The following is a 15,966-nucleotide window of genomic DNA, read 5'->3' as shown; positions in this document are numbered from 1 at the left end:
TCTCTATAAAAACCCAGTGAAGAGAATGAAAGCATAAACCACAGACCAGGAAAAAATATTTGCAAACCACCTATCTAACAAAGGATTAGTATCTAGATTATATAAAGAACTCTCAAACTCAACAATATAAAAAAATTCTAATCAGAAAATAGTCAAAAGACATGAAGAAACATTTCACCTAAGAGGACATACAGATGCCAGATAAGCACATGAAAATATACTCAACATAATTAGTCATTAGGAAAATGCAAATTAAAACCACAATGAGATATAACTGCACACCTATCAGAAAGGCTAAAATAAAACCTAATGACAACATCCAATGCTGGTTAAGATACAGAGAAACTGGATCGCTCTCATACATTGCGGGTGAATGTAATGGGACAGCCTCTGGAAAAGTTTGGCAGTATCTTCAAGAACTAAACATGCAACTACCGTACAGCCTAGCAATTGTACTCTTGAGCATTCATCCCAGGAAAATGAAAACATATGTTCTCATAAAAACTTGTATGTGAATATTTACAGTAGTTTTATAAGTAATAGCCAAAAAAGTGGAAAAAAGCCAGATGTTCTTCAACAGGTTAAACAAACCATAGTACATTCATACCGTTTAATACCTTTCAGCAATGAAAAGAAATAAACTATTGATAACATGCAACAACCTGAATAAAGCTCCAGAGAATTACACTGAGTGATAAAACTAATCCCAAAAGGTTACCTATTGCATGACTTCATTTATATATTCTTGAAATGACAAAATTGTTGGAGATCAGATCAGTGGTTGCCAGGGGTCATGGATTAGGGGTCGGGGAGTGGTGGAGGTGTATGACCGGGGAGGTTGAGGTGACTGTGGCTGTAAAAGGTCTATAGGAGGAATCCCTGTTGTAACAGAACTGTTTTATGCCTTGACTGTACCCATGTTGACATCCTGGCTGTGATACTGTAGTATAGTTTTGCTGATGTTACCATTGGGAGCAGTTGGGGTAAGAGCATGTGAATCTATAATCCCAAAATAAGAAGTTTAATAAGAAAATAATAAAAATGAAAATAAATCAATCTGGGACTAAAATACCAAAGATTAATCTATAAACAAATTCTATTGAGCAACTTCAAGAAATGGTGGCTTCATGCATAAATTATATATGACATACCTATATCTGCATATGCTTCCAAAGTATATTTCCTCTAATACCTACTTTCCCACTGGGAAACCCCACCTTAGTAAACTCTATGACCCTCTATGGCTGGCCAGAAAAAGTATTTTGGACTAAAAATTCACAAATGCAGTTTTTTTCAAGATTCATAGTAATATTTTTTTTTAAAAATTGTTTTTCCTAACAAACTATCTTAGATCACAATATTAAGTGATTAGTCTCTCCAAGAATTGCATAGCTTACTACTTCCTCTGTCACTAGGTTTTAAAACTGCAATTACTTAAAAACACAACATAGCCACACACACACATACACATACCATTACTTTTCCAGGATAATAATGTTAACATTTCTATGACCCTTTTCTCATTCTTTCTTCTCTACTTTAACTCAACACAAAATCTGACCCTAGCCACAGTGGCCCAAAATGACCTGGAAAATTAAGTTTATTTTTTCTGGCAATGACAATCTGTGCTTGGAAATATAAAACTGTTATTCTGAATAAATTTCAAAGTTTCAAAGTACTAAAATTACTGTACTGAAACAGGACAAAATGAGCTGTTACTGCTAGAGAAAGGGACTGTTATCCCAGAAAGAACAGCGTGCTCTCCAGTCCTTGCACCACCACTTGTGTTTTATAAAATAAACAGCTCTGATCTCTTTATTTCACTTTGTGTCCTCTGGTAATAAATATCTTTCCTGAAGCTAAAATTCTATTACAAGTGCTCGTTTTGTCACCATTTAAAAAAGAGAGATCAGCTCTACTTTTGCAAAATAGCTGATTTCTTTCACTAATTTGTTGCAGTTGTTCTGATTTCTGTATATGTCCCCAAGCTAAAACAACAAAAGAGAAGTTGTTCATTGATTTTTTTTCTAAAAAGAGGGAGTCCATATGTCTCTGAAATGGGTTGACATTCCAGAGGGGAAGAAATATAGAATTATTACTTTGCTGAACTGTGTTTTAATTTTAAATTGTGGCAATAAACTCCTAAACACAGAACTGTACTGTCATTACAAGTGTATTCTGCCTTCAGAATGCTGGATGAAAATTCTAGCAAAGCTGCTGGTTATTGGAGGTGAGAGACAGGCATGAGTCAGCTCAATCTAGAGAGAAAACAGATTTTAAAATATGGTCTAAGTATGCAAGTAAACTGTAGAGTCTAGCAGCAGACCAAGGGGATGGGTGTGGTCCTGTCCGTCCCGTGGACCTGTTTTACATTTTGTGCCACTTGGGTAGGTGGAAGTCTGAGATGTATTTTATGCTCAGTCAGAAACTGTGATAAAAAGCAGAAAGACCTAGGAATGGGAGTCAAAAAATTATCCTTTTCTTGCTTCCCTAAGAGTCCCTTAAAAGATGAGACCAAGGGGTAGCAGATTTAACACTCTTAACCTACTAGTCAGGGAATGGATTCATTCTCTAATTATCACTTAGTATCATCAGCATTCTTCCCCATACTTTCTCCCTTGGTGGCCATCCCCCCACCACCTCTACTTTTTGTTGCAACTTTTCTACTACTACCTATTTTGTTATTAGTAACAGTGTAATACAGTCATTTTCATGTTTTTATCAAGTAACTTTCATGTCAGTTATCAACTATCCCATTTCCATATCACATAGCAGAAGTATGGCCAGAAATAAGAAGGAAGGGTTCCCCTCACCTTCTTCTCTGATTTGTACACTAACTTTTCTTGCCTACACAGAGGGAGGGAGGGAGGGAGGCAGGGAGGGAGGGAGGGAGGAAGGAAGGAAGGAAGGAAGGAAGGGAGGGAGGAAGGGAGGGAGGAAAGGACAGTCAAGGACTTCTCTAGAAAGAAGAATCAGCATAAAAACTAACACAAAACAGTTACCAGAAGAACAGGGGTGGGTGGGGAGAGACACTGATCCACCCACCTCATGTCCCTTTTTCCCCAATAAAGAAATGGAGACAATTTCCAAGCCATTATGAAAAGAAATGATTTTCTTCATTTTAATAATGAGGTATTATTAAATAATTCTAATCTGAAGTATTCCTATTACCATTATAAGCTATATACAGGGTGAGGCAAAAGTAGGTTTATAGTTCTGAGTATGCAAAACAGTTTATTCTTGCATTATTTGTTAATCATTGTATTATTTTCCATACAAACTGTAAACCTAGTTTTGCCCCGCCCTGTATCTGTTTGACATGATCCTGTACAGAATGATGTATGCAAGCTGACTAGGTAGATATACTGCCTGATCACTAAGCAATTTAACAAGTACATTATGGACAAACCAGATGAATCAAACATAGGTAAGAAGTTATGGAAAACAAATAATGCCTTATTTTTAGACTGCACTTGAATAGGCTGTGGGGTGCCTGTACACATTTTGGTTGCTTTATAATCAAGTGCCCAGAACAATGTCTGGCACATAATAGGCTCTGGATCTAACTTAGGTCTGAAACAGTGCAAAGCTGTACTTTATACTCTAAACATTCAGCGGGACGAAGGGCACAATGCGAATCCTTGTCCAGGGCCTTAGGCAGCAGCACTTCTCCTGGAGTCACCACTTCTCTACAATGTATGGACAGCTGCTTCCCATTCCTGCTTTGAGAACGTAACTGTAGATTTATGAAATGTTTGGTTTTAGCATTTTTTAATTATTTGCTTATAAAGTACCTTAAACATGAGAAAAAACATTCTACAACTCTCATAAAAACCTTGTCAAAATAAATACATACCTTTTCATATAGTCAAAACATGTACACTGTTAAACATTCTCTAGGTTGGCTAGCTTTTTCTCACCACTAAGCGTCTATTCCCTTGGCCTAGCAGGCCCTATTGCCAGGAGTCTATAGAAATACTCCGCCTTTAAGGGCCAGTCCTAGTTCTACCTCCTGCATAAAGCTTCTTCCTCAACCACCCCAAAACTTGGGGATGGCAGGGAGAGGTCCCTGCCTTCTCCTTTCTCAGAAAAGATACAATCTTGTATGACATTTAAATTAACACTGTCTTTTAGACATTTTTTTCTTGTGATTATATATCCTCTTCCTGACAAATGATTGGAATCTGAAGTATGGGTATTGTTTCTTGCAGATGGTTTGGTTTTGTTTCTTTCGATCTCTACCACACAGGGTAGTAATGGAAGGAATTCAGCTGAGGGAAAAAGGAAAGACACTCCATGTCTACAAATTGATAAAAGCAGCATTTCCCAGGTAAGCATTGCTTACATGGCTGAGCTCTCTCTGGGCTTACTATCTTGTACACCTAACTTAACAGGTGAAGCTAATTAAATGCAGTGCCTGAAAAGTCTGGTAATTGGCCTTCCCTTCCAGTTCCTTTTAGATTTCAGTTTACATAAATCTGAAGAACGTGCAGTAACAGTAAGTATCAAGTTAAATCAATGGCATGGTTAATGCTAACAGGAAGCCCAAAGTAACATGAACAAAGGATAAAAGCATATCTGAGAGCTGACTTTAATTTCTTTAATTAAAAAGTAACAGACTGGTGGTTAAGAGTTGATGGTAGATTTACTGAAAAACCTGAATGATTAATGATAGCTAAGGTCTGAAGTTTTAATTCACAATTTGTCGATCAGTTTCAAAGAGGAATTTTTAAAAATTATACCATTAACAATGTATGCATTGCCAAACTCAATGTGGGAGAAATGTGTTTGCCTGAGGACAGATATGAACTAACAGGGAGGAGATTAGCATAAAACTGTGAAGAATTGTTAAGCAGATTAAATGAGTTTATATATATATGAAAGGACTTTTAAAAGTGCCTGGTGCAAGAATTAAGGTGAAACTGAAATAGACTCTGAGAGAGAGAGAGAGAGAGAGAGAGAGACTAATTTTAATTTCTGTGGTGGTTTACCATTAATTACTTGTTTTGCAAATACAGAATAAGGATCACTTAAAATTTTAAACAGACCCATTTATTCCAGTTTCTTTTAAACTTTTTTTTCATGTAAATCCTCTAGAAAAGTATCTAAATATAGTATTGGGACATTCCTAGGGCCCTCTTTTCCCAAGGGCTCCACAAACACCTGGTCAAATACTGTGCTGGAATTGTATCTCTGTCTTGTTTTACAAGTCAAACACTTGGCACCGAATTGAATTCCAGTCAGGATTATTCCCTTCCCCACTCCATCAATTCATTACAGATGCCCTGACAAAAACAAATACAAAGCCTCTGAATTCACTCCCCCAGGTTTTAGAATTACCTACCTGTTAAAATGTTACTAATGCTATGCTGTAATAACATGATATAATATCATACCTTTTGGATTTCTTCAGGTAACGCATGCATGGGAATGTGACGATCCATAACTTCCCAAAATATACTGAAGGAATCCTGAAGAAAAATAATCTAAAAATATTGATGGCAATAATCAGAATTGAAATAATGTGAAAATTTTTCAAATTAAAAGATACAAATTCTTAGGGAGTATTTTAAGAACGGTGATAACTGTTTAAACAGATGTTTATTTCATCACTCAGAGTTAAATGTACAAGTGGGGTTTTCTCAGTTATTAAGCCAATAAAACAGAAAAGACCTATAGAGAGAGACTACTGATAATAGCTGCAAATATTTTCTTTCTTTAGAAATTAAAAGTCCACTTGTAATTTCAGTGGTGGTTTACTACTAATTATTTGCTTAGCAAATACAGAATAAAGATCACGAAATTTTAAACAGAACCATTTATTTGTTTTTTTTTTTGAAAAGCTACTAGAAAAATGCATGAATATGGCATTTTGGTTCAGCAGACAAGAAAAGCAATGTGACATGAACGCTGGTTTAAATGATGGTGTACAGAAGACATACTCAGTTATCGGGTTAAATAGGATATGCAGGCCTCCAACAGAAGAGTCATCAGAGCATGAGAAGCCAATTGCCAATTTCACCTATAAATGAACATTTTTATAATTTGTATGCAAATATTTTACTTTTAATAGATTTTCATTTTATAATAAAACAATGCAATATAAAACTCTATCACTACTTTTATAAAAAAACATACAGGATGAATGGACGAGCACTTTGATTTTGGGTTTCTTTTTTAAAATCTTCCCCAAATATGGAGACAGCATAGACAGTACAGACCTTGGCTGCACAGCTCGCTTGGTTAGAGAATCATCCCAATACACACGTTGCGGATTTGATCCCCAGTCAGAGCACATACAAGAATTAACCAATGAATGCATAAATACATGGAACAACAAATCGATGTTTTTCTCTCTCTCTTAAATCAATAAATAAAATTTTAAAAAAAGAATAGGCAGTCCAATTCATGAGTGAGGGATGTTTATAATCCAAGGAGTAAGGGACAGAAGCGGGGCAGCAGAGCAAGATGGTCTAGGCCCAATTCCATAGCAGGGGAGAAGACCTAAGGGCCAAAAGTTGTAGACAATGAAAAATTCAGGACTTGAGGAAAGAAAAATATCTTGGAGTATTAGTGAGGGCTTCCTGAGGCTGCTTGCTTTTGATCAGGGTCGGATTTTGACAGAGATGGGAGAAGCAGAGTACTCTATCAGAGATAGCAACCCCAGCCTTACCAAGGTAGCAAGGAAATTATAGGTGACAACAATTCTTAGACTAACAGTATTTTTAAAATTATGCAACCATTGGTAGAAGAGAGAATTCCCTCCCTAACCCATTAGCACAAAACTCCTTGTTTTAATGAGTTGCTGTTTACAGCAAATAGTTAAGGAGCTGTCTCCTCATATAAATGTAATGTGTGTGTGTGTGTGTGTGTGTGTGTGTTTGGTAAAGTTAACTGGAGCTAACTATGGGGGTAAAGTTAACTGACAGTTAACACAGGCCCACATGGCGAAGTACATAACAATCTGATGTTTGGCAGACTGTCACCGTGATGTGGCAAGAGCTCATTATTCACAGAAGGCTCGTTATTCTCATTTCTGCCATTTTACAATGGGCTCGCCAACAGTCACATAAGACGGCATCAGCTTAATTAAACTCTTATTGGGAGAACTTCTCCTAAACTACCAACTAAATCTCCTTTTAAAATTCCACCCACAAAATTATTTAAGAGCATGGACCTAGTGACAGTACAAACAAGGCACCAGTGGGACCGTTTTTACCTAGAACCTTCACTGTCTGTAAATCTATCCCAACTTTGTGGTCTTACTCCTACAAGGGGGAAGAATTGGCAGGTCCTAATTATTGATGAAAAATTAAAAGTAAAATATCTGTCAACCCAGAAAATCTCTCCATGGCAAAAAGATAGCAATTTTATTATTGAATATGCATTTAACTAGACTGTGAGGCACATCACAATCACCCTGCTAATGAGATTACAAAGACATAAAGAAATCCCACTGTTTCATACAGTCAGGCAGATACAGTTCATTGCATACATGTTCTCCAGGTACATGGTAACTTATCCTCAATACAGCTTTCCATACACTCTTTCATAGTTCATTTTAAATTCACCTGCTAATTGAAGTAGCCATCTACGCTGTGTTTGTTCTAAGGAATGCAAGTCCCTATATGACAAAACAGGCGGTTACTAGGCGCTGTCTAGACTAAAACGCCCGCTGAGATATGGAAATGGGAGCTATCTTCCTTGATATTTACATTTTAAAGAAATGGCTCCCAGGTCCTAAAGAAAAACATTCTGGGTCTTTGCATACATATTAAAGAAATAGTGGGGGGGTTCACAAATAAGAGGTTTCTCAAGAAAGGGAGGGTCTCTTTCCCTTTTGGCAACAGGGAAATTTTTTTACAATTTTAATTTACCTTTACAGTACTTTGCATGTTTTATCAAATGACTCCCTTTTATTCTTTCACATTACACACGTAAAGACTACCCTTCGGCAGGAGGTGTGGAGGAACCGGCAGCAGCTCCGTGGGTATTTCTGAACCGGCTCCAACAGGGTCACAAGGCAGATGTCAAAAACACAAAAATACCCTTGATTGCTCACTTCCCACTCCCTTCCTCACATCAGTGTCACGCTGGGCCGTGAACTCACGCTCCGTTTTCAGGCCCTTCCATAAAAGAACTACTCCCCTGGTGTGAAGACCCCACAGAGGAGCAGGTCAGGGTCTGGTGGGGCGGTGTTAAGTCCTAAGCCTTTCCTGAAGTGGCGGGATTTTCCAAACAGAAATCAACTGCAAGGCCAGCCAAAACTGCTGCAAGGGTTTTGAAATCTGTCCCTTTCTAACGCCATTCCCTCGGGGCTGCCGGGGCAGGAAGAAGCGGAGAGCGCGGCGGTGAGGGGCGGGGCAGAAGGGGGTGCTGGGCCGGCTGGGCTCGCGGGGGCCAGCCAGCGGACGCAGAAGGGGGCGGAGGCGAGGCGCGGGCCCCATCGCCTCCCGCAGCGCCGCGGCTCTCCTTCCGGCCCTCTCCCGGGCGCACTCGCCTCCGCTCCGGAACTGCGTCCCGGGCGGGTCCTCCCCGGCTCCGGGAAGCCCTTCCTAGCGTCTCAGTCTCTCACCTAGACCTGGACTCCGTGGGGAGGGAAACGGCTTTCCCAGTCTCCTGGGAGACCGTGCTGCACGTCGGTCTGACGTCAGGGCGCGATGGCGTCACGGCCCACGCCTGTCGCCGACGCAGAGCGGGGCTCCCCGCCTGCCCCGCCTTGGGCCCCCACGCGCAGAGCGGAAGCGGGAAAGCTCGTGGCGGGGTGGAGGGGCAGGGTTCGTGGAACGCAGAGTGCTGTGAGAGGCCGGGGGGCCGTAGGTGGGGGGCGGGGGGTGCGGGCTGGAGTCGTTGGGACGGAGGGAACTGGCCTCAGAGAGAGAGACGCTGCCTGGGTTGGAGGGCGGAGTTCATCTGCCTCTCACCCCAGGTCCCAGGGTCGGTGTGGAGGAGGCGGCAGCGGGCCGTTACTTTTATTGGGCGGAAAGAGGAGAGATGCCTGTAGAGGTCATGGGTGTCAAGGGAACCTCTGGCCTCAGTGGTTGCAGGGAAGGCAAGTTCATTGGGAAGGCGTTGGTAAAATTTTCATCCTAGTCGAGAAGAAGGGTTTAGTTCAAAAGGTGTCTTGAGACCCCCTCGTCCACAACTAATTTATTCATGGGAGACTGCGCACATGACTGACTTTCCTTCATTCACAAAGCAGGTATTTGTTGGTAGCCCACTGTGTGACAAGCACTGCATACCAGGATGGGGTGAAGCTCGCTGACTAACCCAGACAGAGGCAGCCTTTGGTATGATTTGCAGGTGACTCATTCACAATCCAGATCTCTCCTTTCTGAAGATTATATGAGATCCAAAATGCAGCTCTTCCAACAAAATATTCACTGCTCACTAATGGGGAAAGACATTACTATTGAATAAAATAAGGTGGAATAAATGCCAAGAAAATGAATTAAAACTTGTTGATTTAGAGAAGTAATCCAATGATGTAGAACATGCTAGAACAGTAGACTGCATAGCTATTATTAGTGGAAATGATAGCATGAAGTACTGAACACTTCTAAAAGCGTTGTTCCACAAAGCACTAAAAGTCTTAGAAATAGATGTACCCTGTACACTTTAACCTGACTGATGTTTTTGCCCCAATGCCTACCAGCAACTCTGTTTATACCCCTTCAAGGAGAGCACCTTTCCTCATCTGGGAAAGAAAAGCATAATTAGAAGACTGAACAAAGGATTAAGAAAGGCAAAGGACAGCCAATGAAGTGGTCAAGTGCCGGGTGCTCATTCGTTCTGTGGTTTAATTTCATCTGGCTCATTCATCTCTGCAAGAGCCTTGAGACCAATTTTCCTCCCACCGTAAATGTCCCTTAGACCCGCACCGTCCAATAAGATGGCCAGCCACATGTGACTATTTAATTTAGTTAAAATGAAGTACAATAAAAAATGTATATTCCTTTTTTACACTAGCCACATTTCAAGCGTTCAGTAATTACAAGCTGCTACCATGTGACATCACATATATTTAAAACATTTTCATCATCAAAGAAAGTTCCGTTAACAGTGGTAGGTACTCCAAGAATGTCAAAGATAAAGAGTTGATAAATTGTGAAGAATAGCCTTTGTTAAAGAGTAGCAGTGAAAAGTGTTACTCCTGAAGACCACAGCACAGATGAAGACTTGTGACACGGTGTTACAAAATAGGTTTTTTTAAAAAAAGTAATTCAATAAGCACATGTTGGTGTTTTTCTTGGTTCTCCATTGGTGTCAGTCTCTCCCTCTGTCCAGGTTTCCTTCCTTGTCCTTTTTCTTTTTCCACTTCTTTTTCTCACTTTAGTGGCCATACTAACTGAAGTAGAATTTAAAATATTCCCATCATTGGACATACTGAATAAAGTTTTGTTTTATCCTGTTCTTAAATTTTAAATCAGCAAAGTTTCACTTTTTACTATGACCTTTCAAAGTAATCCAGTGATAACCAAATTAAGTTCCTCTTAACCTCCTCTGTGACCCTTTATTATTCTTTTCCTCCTGTGGGTCAATGACCCCTGAGAAAAAATGCCCCATAGTTTGGGGAACAGAGTCCCTGTAAAGTGACTAAACTAGGGCTTTCCACATGGCCTGCAGACCCTAGTGTTGTAGTATTTATTTAAAAAGCGGTGGGGAAAAAAGGTTGCAGATGTTACATATATGATGCCAGGCTCTAAGTTCCTTCACAAGGTCCCATAAGCAAAATGTGTTGTTTGCTCAGATGTCTACAGAATTCAAATGTTTGTAGATTTGTAGATAAATCAGGTTTGGAGGACAAAACAAAAATATTAACACCAAGACAGTTGAATACAAAAACCACTCCAATCAACTGAAAGCTCGCAAAATTCCACATTAGTTTATTTTCTATTTATTTAAACTTTGATTTGGTTGATCTGTGCTCTTATTTCCCTATTTTTTATTATTACGCACAGGCCTATGATGCCTAGTTGCACACACACACATACACAATGTATTACACAAGTAGCACACCATTACTGAAGAGGGGGATTCTCCTGTGTTAGGATGCCTGCTGTAAACCACAAAATACACAGGTTCACTTCTCAGTTTATGTGGAAAAAGAGAGCAAGATTCACTGTTGAACTGTAAAATGTTTTCCCAGCTAACTCTGATTCTAAAGTATGTAGGAATGTTTGTCTAGCATTCTTTTCTTCTGGGACAGAACTGTCCCTCTTCTTTGGATTCCGCCCCTATGTTTCTACATATGTAATTAGAAAGGGAGGTCATCCTGTGTGGCCTTGCGTTCCTGGTCCCTACAATTGATCAGGAGGCCTGTACCTGACTCCTTCTGGCTTCAGGAATTTGGTCAAGGGGTTGATGTATAACCCAAGATATGCCAGTCATTTCCTGACATTTTTCTAACTGTGGGTTGGGAACAAAACTTCCTCTCTTCCTTTTGGTGGCAAAATTGGACTGTCAGCCACCACTGACCTGCCATGTGCAGAAACTAAAAAAGCACAGGACCAACATCCCTTAAGTGGTAGATTCAAAGAGCTGAGACTCTATGATTTTTAGAGTTCCAGAATTCATTATGTGAAGTTCTCAAAGCAGTCCAGTTTCCTGCTTTCTTGAAGCTTGGTTATTCAGCATTTCTGTTGATTCTGTGAGGTACACTGGTATCCTAATAAAATATATGTTGATAGAAATAATTAACAAAATGTATATGGTATTTAGAATGCTATTTGGATTACATGTAAAAATTAGAATGTTATTATTTAACTTGCTTTCTTTCACAGAGAAATCTATTTGGGACATTCATCACCAAAAGGACTTATATCATCATTTCTAATAACCACTCAATCTTGTTGTTTGATAAGTCAGTTTCACATTTTGCTGTTTCTAATTTTTAAACATTATAAACCAGACTGTGATGAACCTTAAATATATGTACTAGTTAGAACTTTCTCAAAAGCTTCCAGCAGCCTTCTTTTGAAGCAGGTTTAGTCAGAATTGGGTCATAGGCCCATTCCATTTAAATCACCAGTAAAGGGCAAGGGACTGGCAGAATTGACTTAATCTGAGCTCATTCCTGGAGCTGGGCTGATTTACATGTGCTTGGGTGGTAGGGGGAGGGGAGGGTGATGAGGCCTGGACTCCTTAAAACAAGGAAGAAAGAGGATCAGGTGCCCACTACAGGAGATTTGAGCATGTCAGAGTCTTAGAACATAATAAATGTATTAATTTTTGACCCTGAAAGCACTGTTTAAGAGAGTCAGTTGGTCTACACCCTTTCAAACCAGAGCTACTGTAATTAGTTTTTCACCATTTGACAGAGCCGATAATGTTTGACATTTTTTATCAGTAGTTTGTAAGAAAATATAAGATAACTCACAACTCCTTATTTAATGGTATTAAACATTTTACTAATAGAGACATAACAAAATGGCAGGATAATTGCTATAATTTGATTCCTATATACTCAATAGCTTCTGAAAATTGTAAGTACCAAGCATGAACTTCATCTCTATCAAAGTAGAGAATCACTTCTAATTATTTACTGAAACAAATGTGAGTTAGATTCTTAAAGGCTTCATTGGAATCCTATGGAAATCTCAGGAATAAGCAATAATTTTATTAAACTAGCAAATTCTACAAAAGTTTTTTTAAATGCATAAGGAAGTTATCAATTTTCAGTCTTTGAATTCATTAACATTTATTAAGTCTAGGTATCCAGTGCTAAGAGTTTAAAGAACTATCAGTGCCATATTTTAAAGCATCAAATTCATTACAAGAGCTTTTAAGTCAGTGCCATTAGTTTTATTCTTTTTGTTTTTAAATATATTCATGAAAATAAGTCCTGGGGATGTGAGCTACAGCACAACAGTTAATATAGTTAATAATAGTATAGTATAGTAATAGTATAGTTAATAATACTGAACTGTATATTTGAAAGTGTCTATCTTAAAGAAAGAGTATATCTTAAAAGCTCTCATCACAGGGAAAACTAATTTGTAATTGTGTGGTGATGGATGTTAACTAGACCTGTTATAATTATTTCATAATATATACAAATATTGAATCATTTTATTATACATCTGGAGCTAGTATCAATAAAAATATATTCATGTAACAAATATTAAACTATATTTGGCACATAGTACATATTTAGGTAAAGTTCTTATCAGTAGTGAACAGGCCACAAAAGAATACATTTATAATCATAAAAGGCTTCACTGTAGTGCTTGACTTACTTTTAATATCGGATAGATGTTTATCATTTAAAGGCCTGACTTGTGTCACTGGAAATTTACTTCAATAATCATATTCTCAGGGCTAAAAAGAAGTCAGTATACAAGTTACTCCTGCACAGATGACAGCACGTTTGAACTCCTAGAGAGAAGTGCTATTTAAACATCGTGACCTTCACTTTATTAAGTACTCAAGTTTACACGGACCACATGATGGATTCAAAAATACAAAGTATAATTCTGCAAGTAGTATTTTGTGGCCCAAGCCCATCAAGAACACCTTTTTGGTTTTCAAAATGTACAAAGTAGCTTTTCAAAGGAGTCTAAAATTTTAAATGTTGATTATCAGTTAAAAAAAAAAAGTGTTAGGAAAGAAAATCCAACCTACCTCTTGGTGGGAATAAAATGTGTTGGGGTGAGTACAACAAAGCAAGTGGTCACTTGCAGCCAACCAAATTTTTTGAAAATGGAAAGCTGTGTCTGAAAAATTATGAAGAAAGTAAGTCCAAGTCAAAGTTAAGTTTCCAGAATTAAATACACTTTGGGCAATTACATATGTTCCTAATCCACGTTTCGCTAATGCCCCTTGGGTACTGGTTGGCTGAAAGAGTCCACTAATACATGAGGCCCGGGTGCTTCTGCTTACACTCACAGTCAGTCTAAGTGCTCTTCAGTGCTCATGGGTTGGGCCATGCCCTCGGCCGCTTGCAATCTCTTGGATGAAAGTAAACAGTAAGTAGAATCTGACTGGGTTGTGTTTGGGAGTATTCTCAATAAATAAGACACGTATGAAGTACCTGGCAAGTAGAGCCTAATAAATGTTAGCTTTTTAAAAACTCTGCACTTGCATGGGATGGACCCCAGAAGTAGCGATGAAAGCTGTGGCTGCCACCCTGGGAGGCCTGTCTGCAACCATTTTAATCAAACTTTTGAGGGAATTCGGGATAGCGTGGTACTCTGTTCTGGTTCACAGGATAAAAAAATAAAAGTTGGCCTAACTGTAGTTTTCCTATGTTCCCTTTGTACAATTCTGAGCTTGTTTTGAAATTAGCAACGTTCGGTAGACGTCCTAATATTTTTAGCAGACTTGTGGACAAAGTACCTCATCTCCCACATGCTTTTTCATGGGGGTAAAGGGGAGAGCAGGGGAGGGGGCATACTACTCATGAAAATGAATGGGAGGTATGACAATGCCCTGGAGGATAAATATCTTAGGTAAATTCGTAACAGAAACAAAAATACAGACACTGTGTTCTCGTAAACATTCATAACAGCCATGGTGCTGTGCATGCTGTCATTCCTCCCAGAAGCGTGCTTTTCCGGGGTTGTTTGTTTTAATTTAAGAGAGAGAAGAGGAAGGGAGAGAGAAACATCTGACCGGGGATGCAACCCGCAGCCTTGGCTTGTCTGGACACGCTCTGACCAGTTGAGGTCCCCGGGAGGACCAGAGTGTTTTATTTTAAAATCAGAAGTGCCTCATTTCCCTGGCACACTAACTGGACAGACCTCTCTTACATGGCAACTCAAGAGTCCCAAGGGCATTTAGTCTTTGTGCAGAGTGAACACGACTTGCGTCCCTCCAGGCCAGCAGTCTTTGCTCTGGCTCCTTTCCGTGCGAGCACGTCCCACCAATTGCACCTGTGCGCCGTGCCTCAGTTTAAAGCTTGCCTTGGGAAGCTTCCCGGGCGTGACTGCTTATTGATAGAGCAGCGCTGGTTCCTAGTACGTTTCATACATCCTGTCTGAGCGAGTTTTATTACTGAATGTTACCTCCGTTCTGATAACAAGGAGACGCTGTGTCCTCCCCGGTGAACTCACGCCCTGTTCCAGAAGTATAGCGTGACTCCCCTCCCCGCTCGGGCTGTAAAGGTGGAAACCCCGGGCCGCCCTCCAGCACCTGCGCCTCCCGCCCCGCGGCGGCGCCTGCGGCCCGGGCTGGGGACGGCCTCCTGTGGCACGAAGTGCGTGCGACCGCCGGGCCGCCAGGTCACGCAACCCAGGGCGCCCCCGCCCCCGCCGCCTGCGCACGCGGCTGGCGTGCTCGCTCCGGCTTCCTGGCTGCCCGGAACCAGCCTCGCGTGCCGACCCGGCCGCCTAATCCGCCCGGAATCCCTGATTCCGCCCGCCCCACCGCCCCACCGCGGCGCGCCACGTCCTCCGCCAACTGTAGCCGGAGCTGACGGTGCCCCAACTTAACGCCCAAAGTTTCCACCTCCGTGGCTGCAAAGCCAACACCTCCGGAGGCGGAACGAAGGCGGGGCGGGGCGCGGGCGACCCCACTCAGCCCACGGCGGCCGTGGCGCCTGCAGCGCGATCGCTCCGTCGGGGCCCGGGCGGGCGGCCGCGGGAGCTCGGCCGTCTAGCGCCGGCTCTTTTGCGGAGAAGTTGGCTGGGGCGGCCCGCCCAGGGTAGGGACACCCGGGCAGGGGCCTCCCGCGGCGGCCCCCGAGGCCGGGCGCACGGAAGCCCGCTTGGGTTGCCAGGCGACTGACCCCGCGACCCGGCGTCTCCTCCCGCGCTCGGGGTCGGGAGGCCGCTGTGCGTCCGGGGCAGGGAGGGGCCGGGCCCGCTTCCCAGAGCGAGGCCGGCGCGTGGCAGGGCCCACTAGCTTTTGACGGCCGGGGGCCAGCGTGTGGACCACTGCGCACCGCGTGGCCACCCGCGGAACGCGCCGCCTCGCGTGCCTCCGCCGGCTGCTGCGAGCGGCTGGGGGCGGGCCGCCCGGCGCCTC

General features: G+C 41.5%; 1 protein-coding gene and 1 long non-coding RNA gene across 2 annotated transcripts in view; both read right to left on the bottom strand.

The window, feature by feature from the left end:
- Window positions 1-8,607, bottom strand: part of LEKR1 (leucine, glutamate and lysine rich 1) — a 150,064-nt gene extending 141,457 nt beyond the window's left edge. Inside the window, exons 1-2 of the mRNA XM_053918039.1 lie at window positions 7,878-8,607; window positions 5,397-5,486 (exon numbers count right to left, since the gene is read on the bottom strand). Coding sequence (XP_053774014.1) covers window positions 5,397-5,486; window positions 7,878-7,895 — 108 coding nt within the window. The 5' untranslated portion in view covers window positions 7,896-8,607. The remainder of the gene's footprint in view (window positions 1-5,396; window positions 5,487-7,877) is intronic.
- Window positions 8,608-10,152: 1,545 nt separating this feature from the next.
- LOC128780188 (uncharacterized) lies at window positions 10,153-15,454 on the bottom strand. Its single transcript, XR_008426105.1, has 3 exons — window positions 15,006-15,454; window positions 13,624-13,715; window positions 10,153-11,668 (listed from the first exon to the last, which is right to left on the bottom strand). It is a non-coding gene; the product is annotated as an uncharacterized lncRNA (long non-coding RNA).
- Window positions 15,455-15,966: the final 512 nt, after the last annotated feature.

Source organism: Desmodus rotundus, chromosome 2 (assembly GCF_022682495.2).
Source record: "Desmodus rotundus isolate HL8 chromosome 2, HLdesRot8A.1, whole genome shotgun sequence".
NCBI classification, from domain to species: Eukaryota; Metazoa; Chordata; class Mammalia; order Chiroptera; family Phyllostomidae; genus Desmodus; species Desmodus rotundus.
This window is presented reverse-complemented; position numbering and strand designations above follow the sequence as displayed.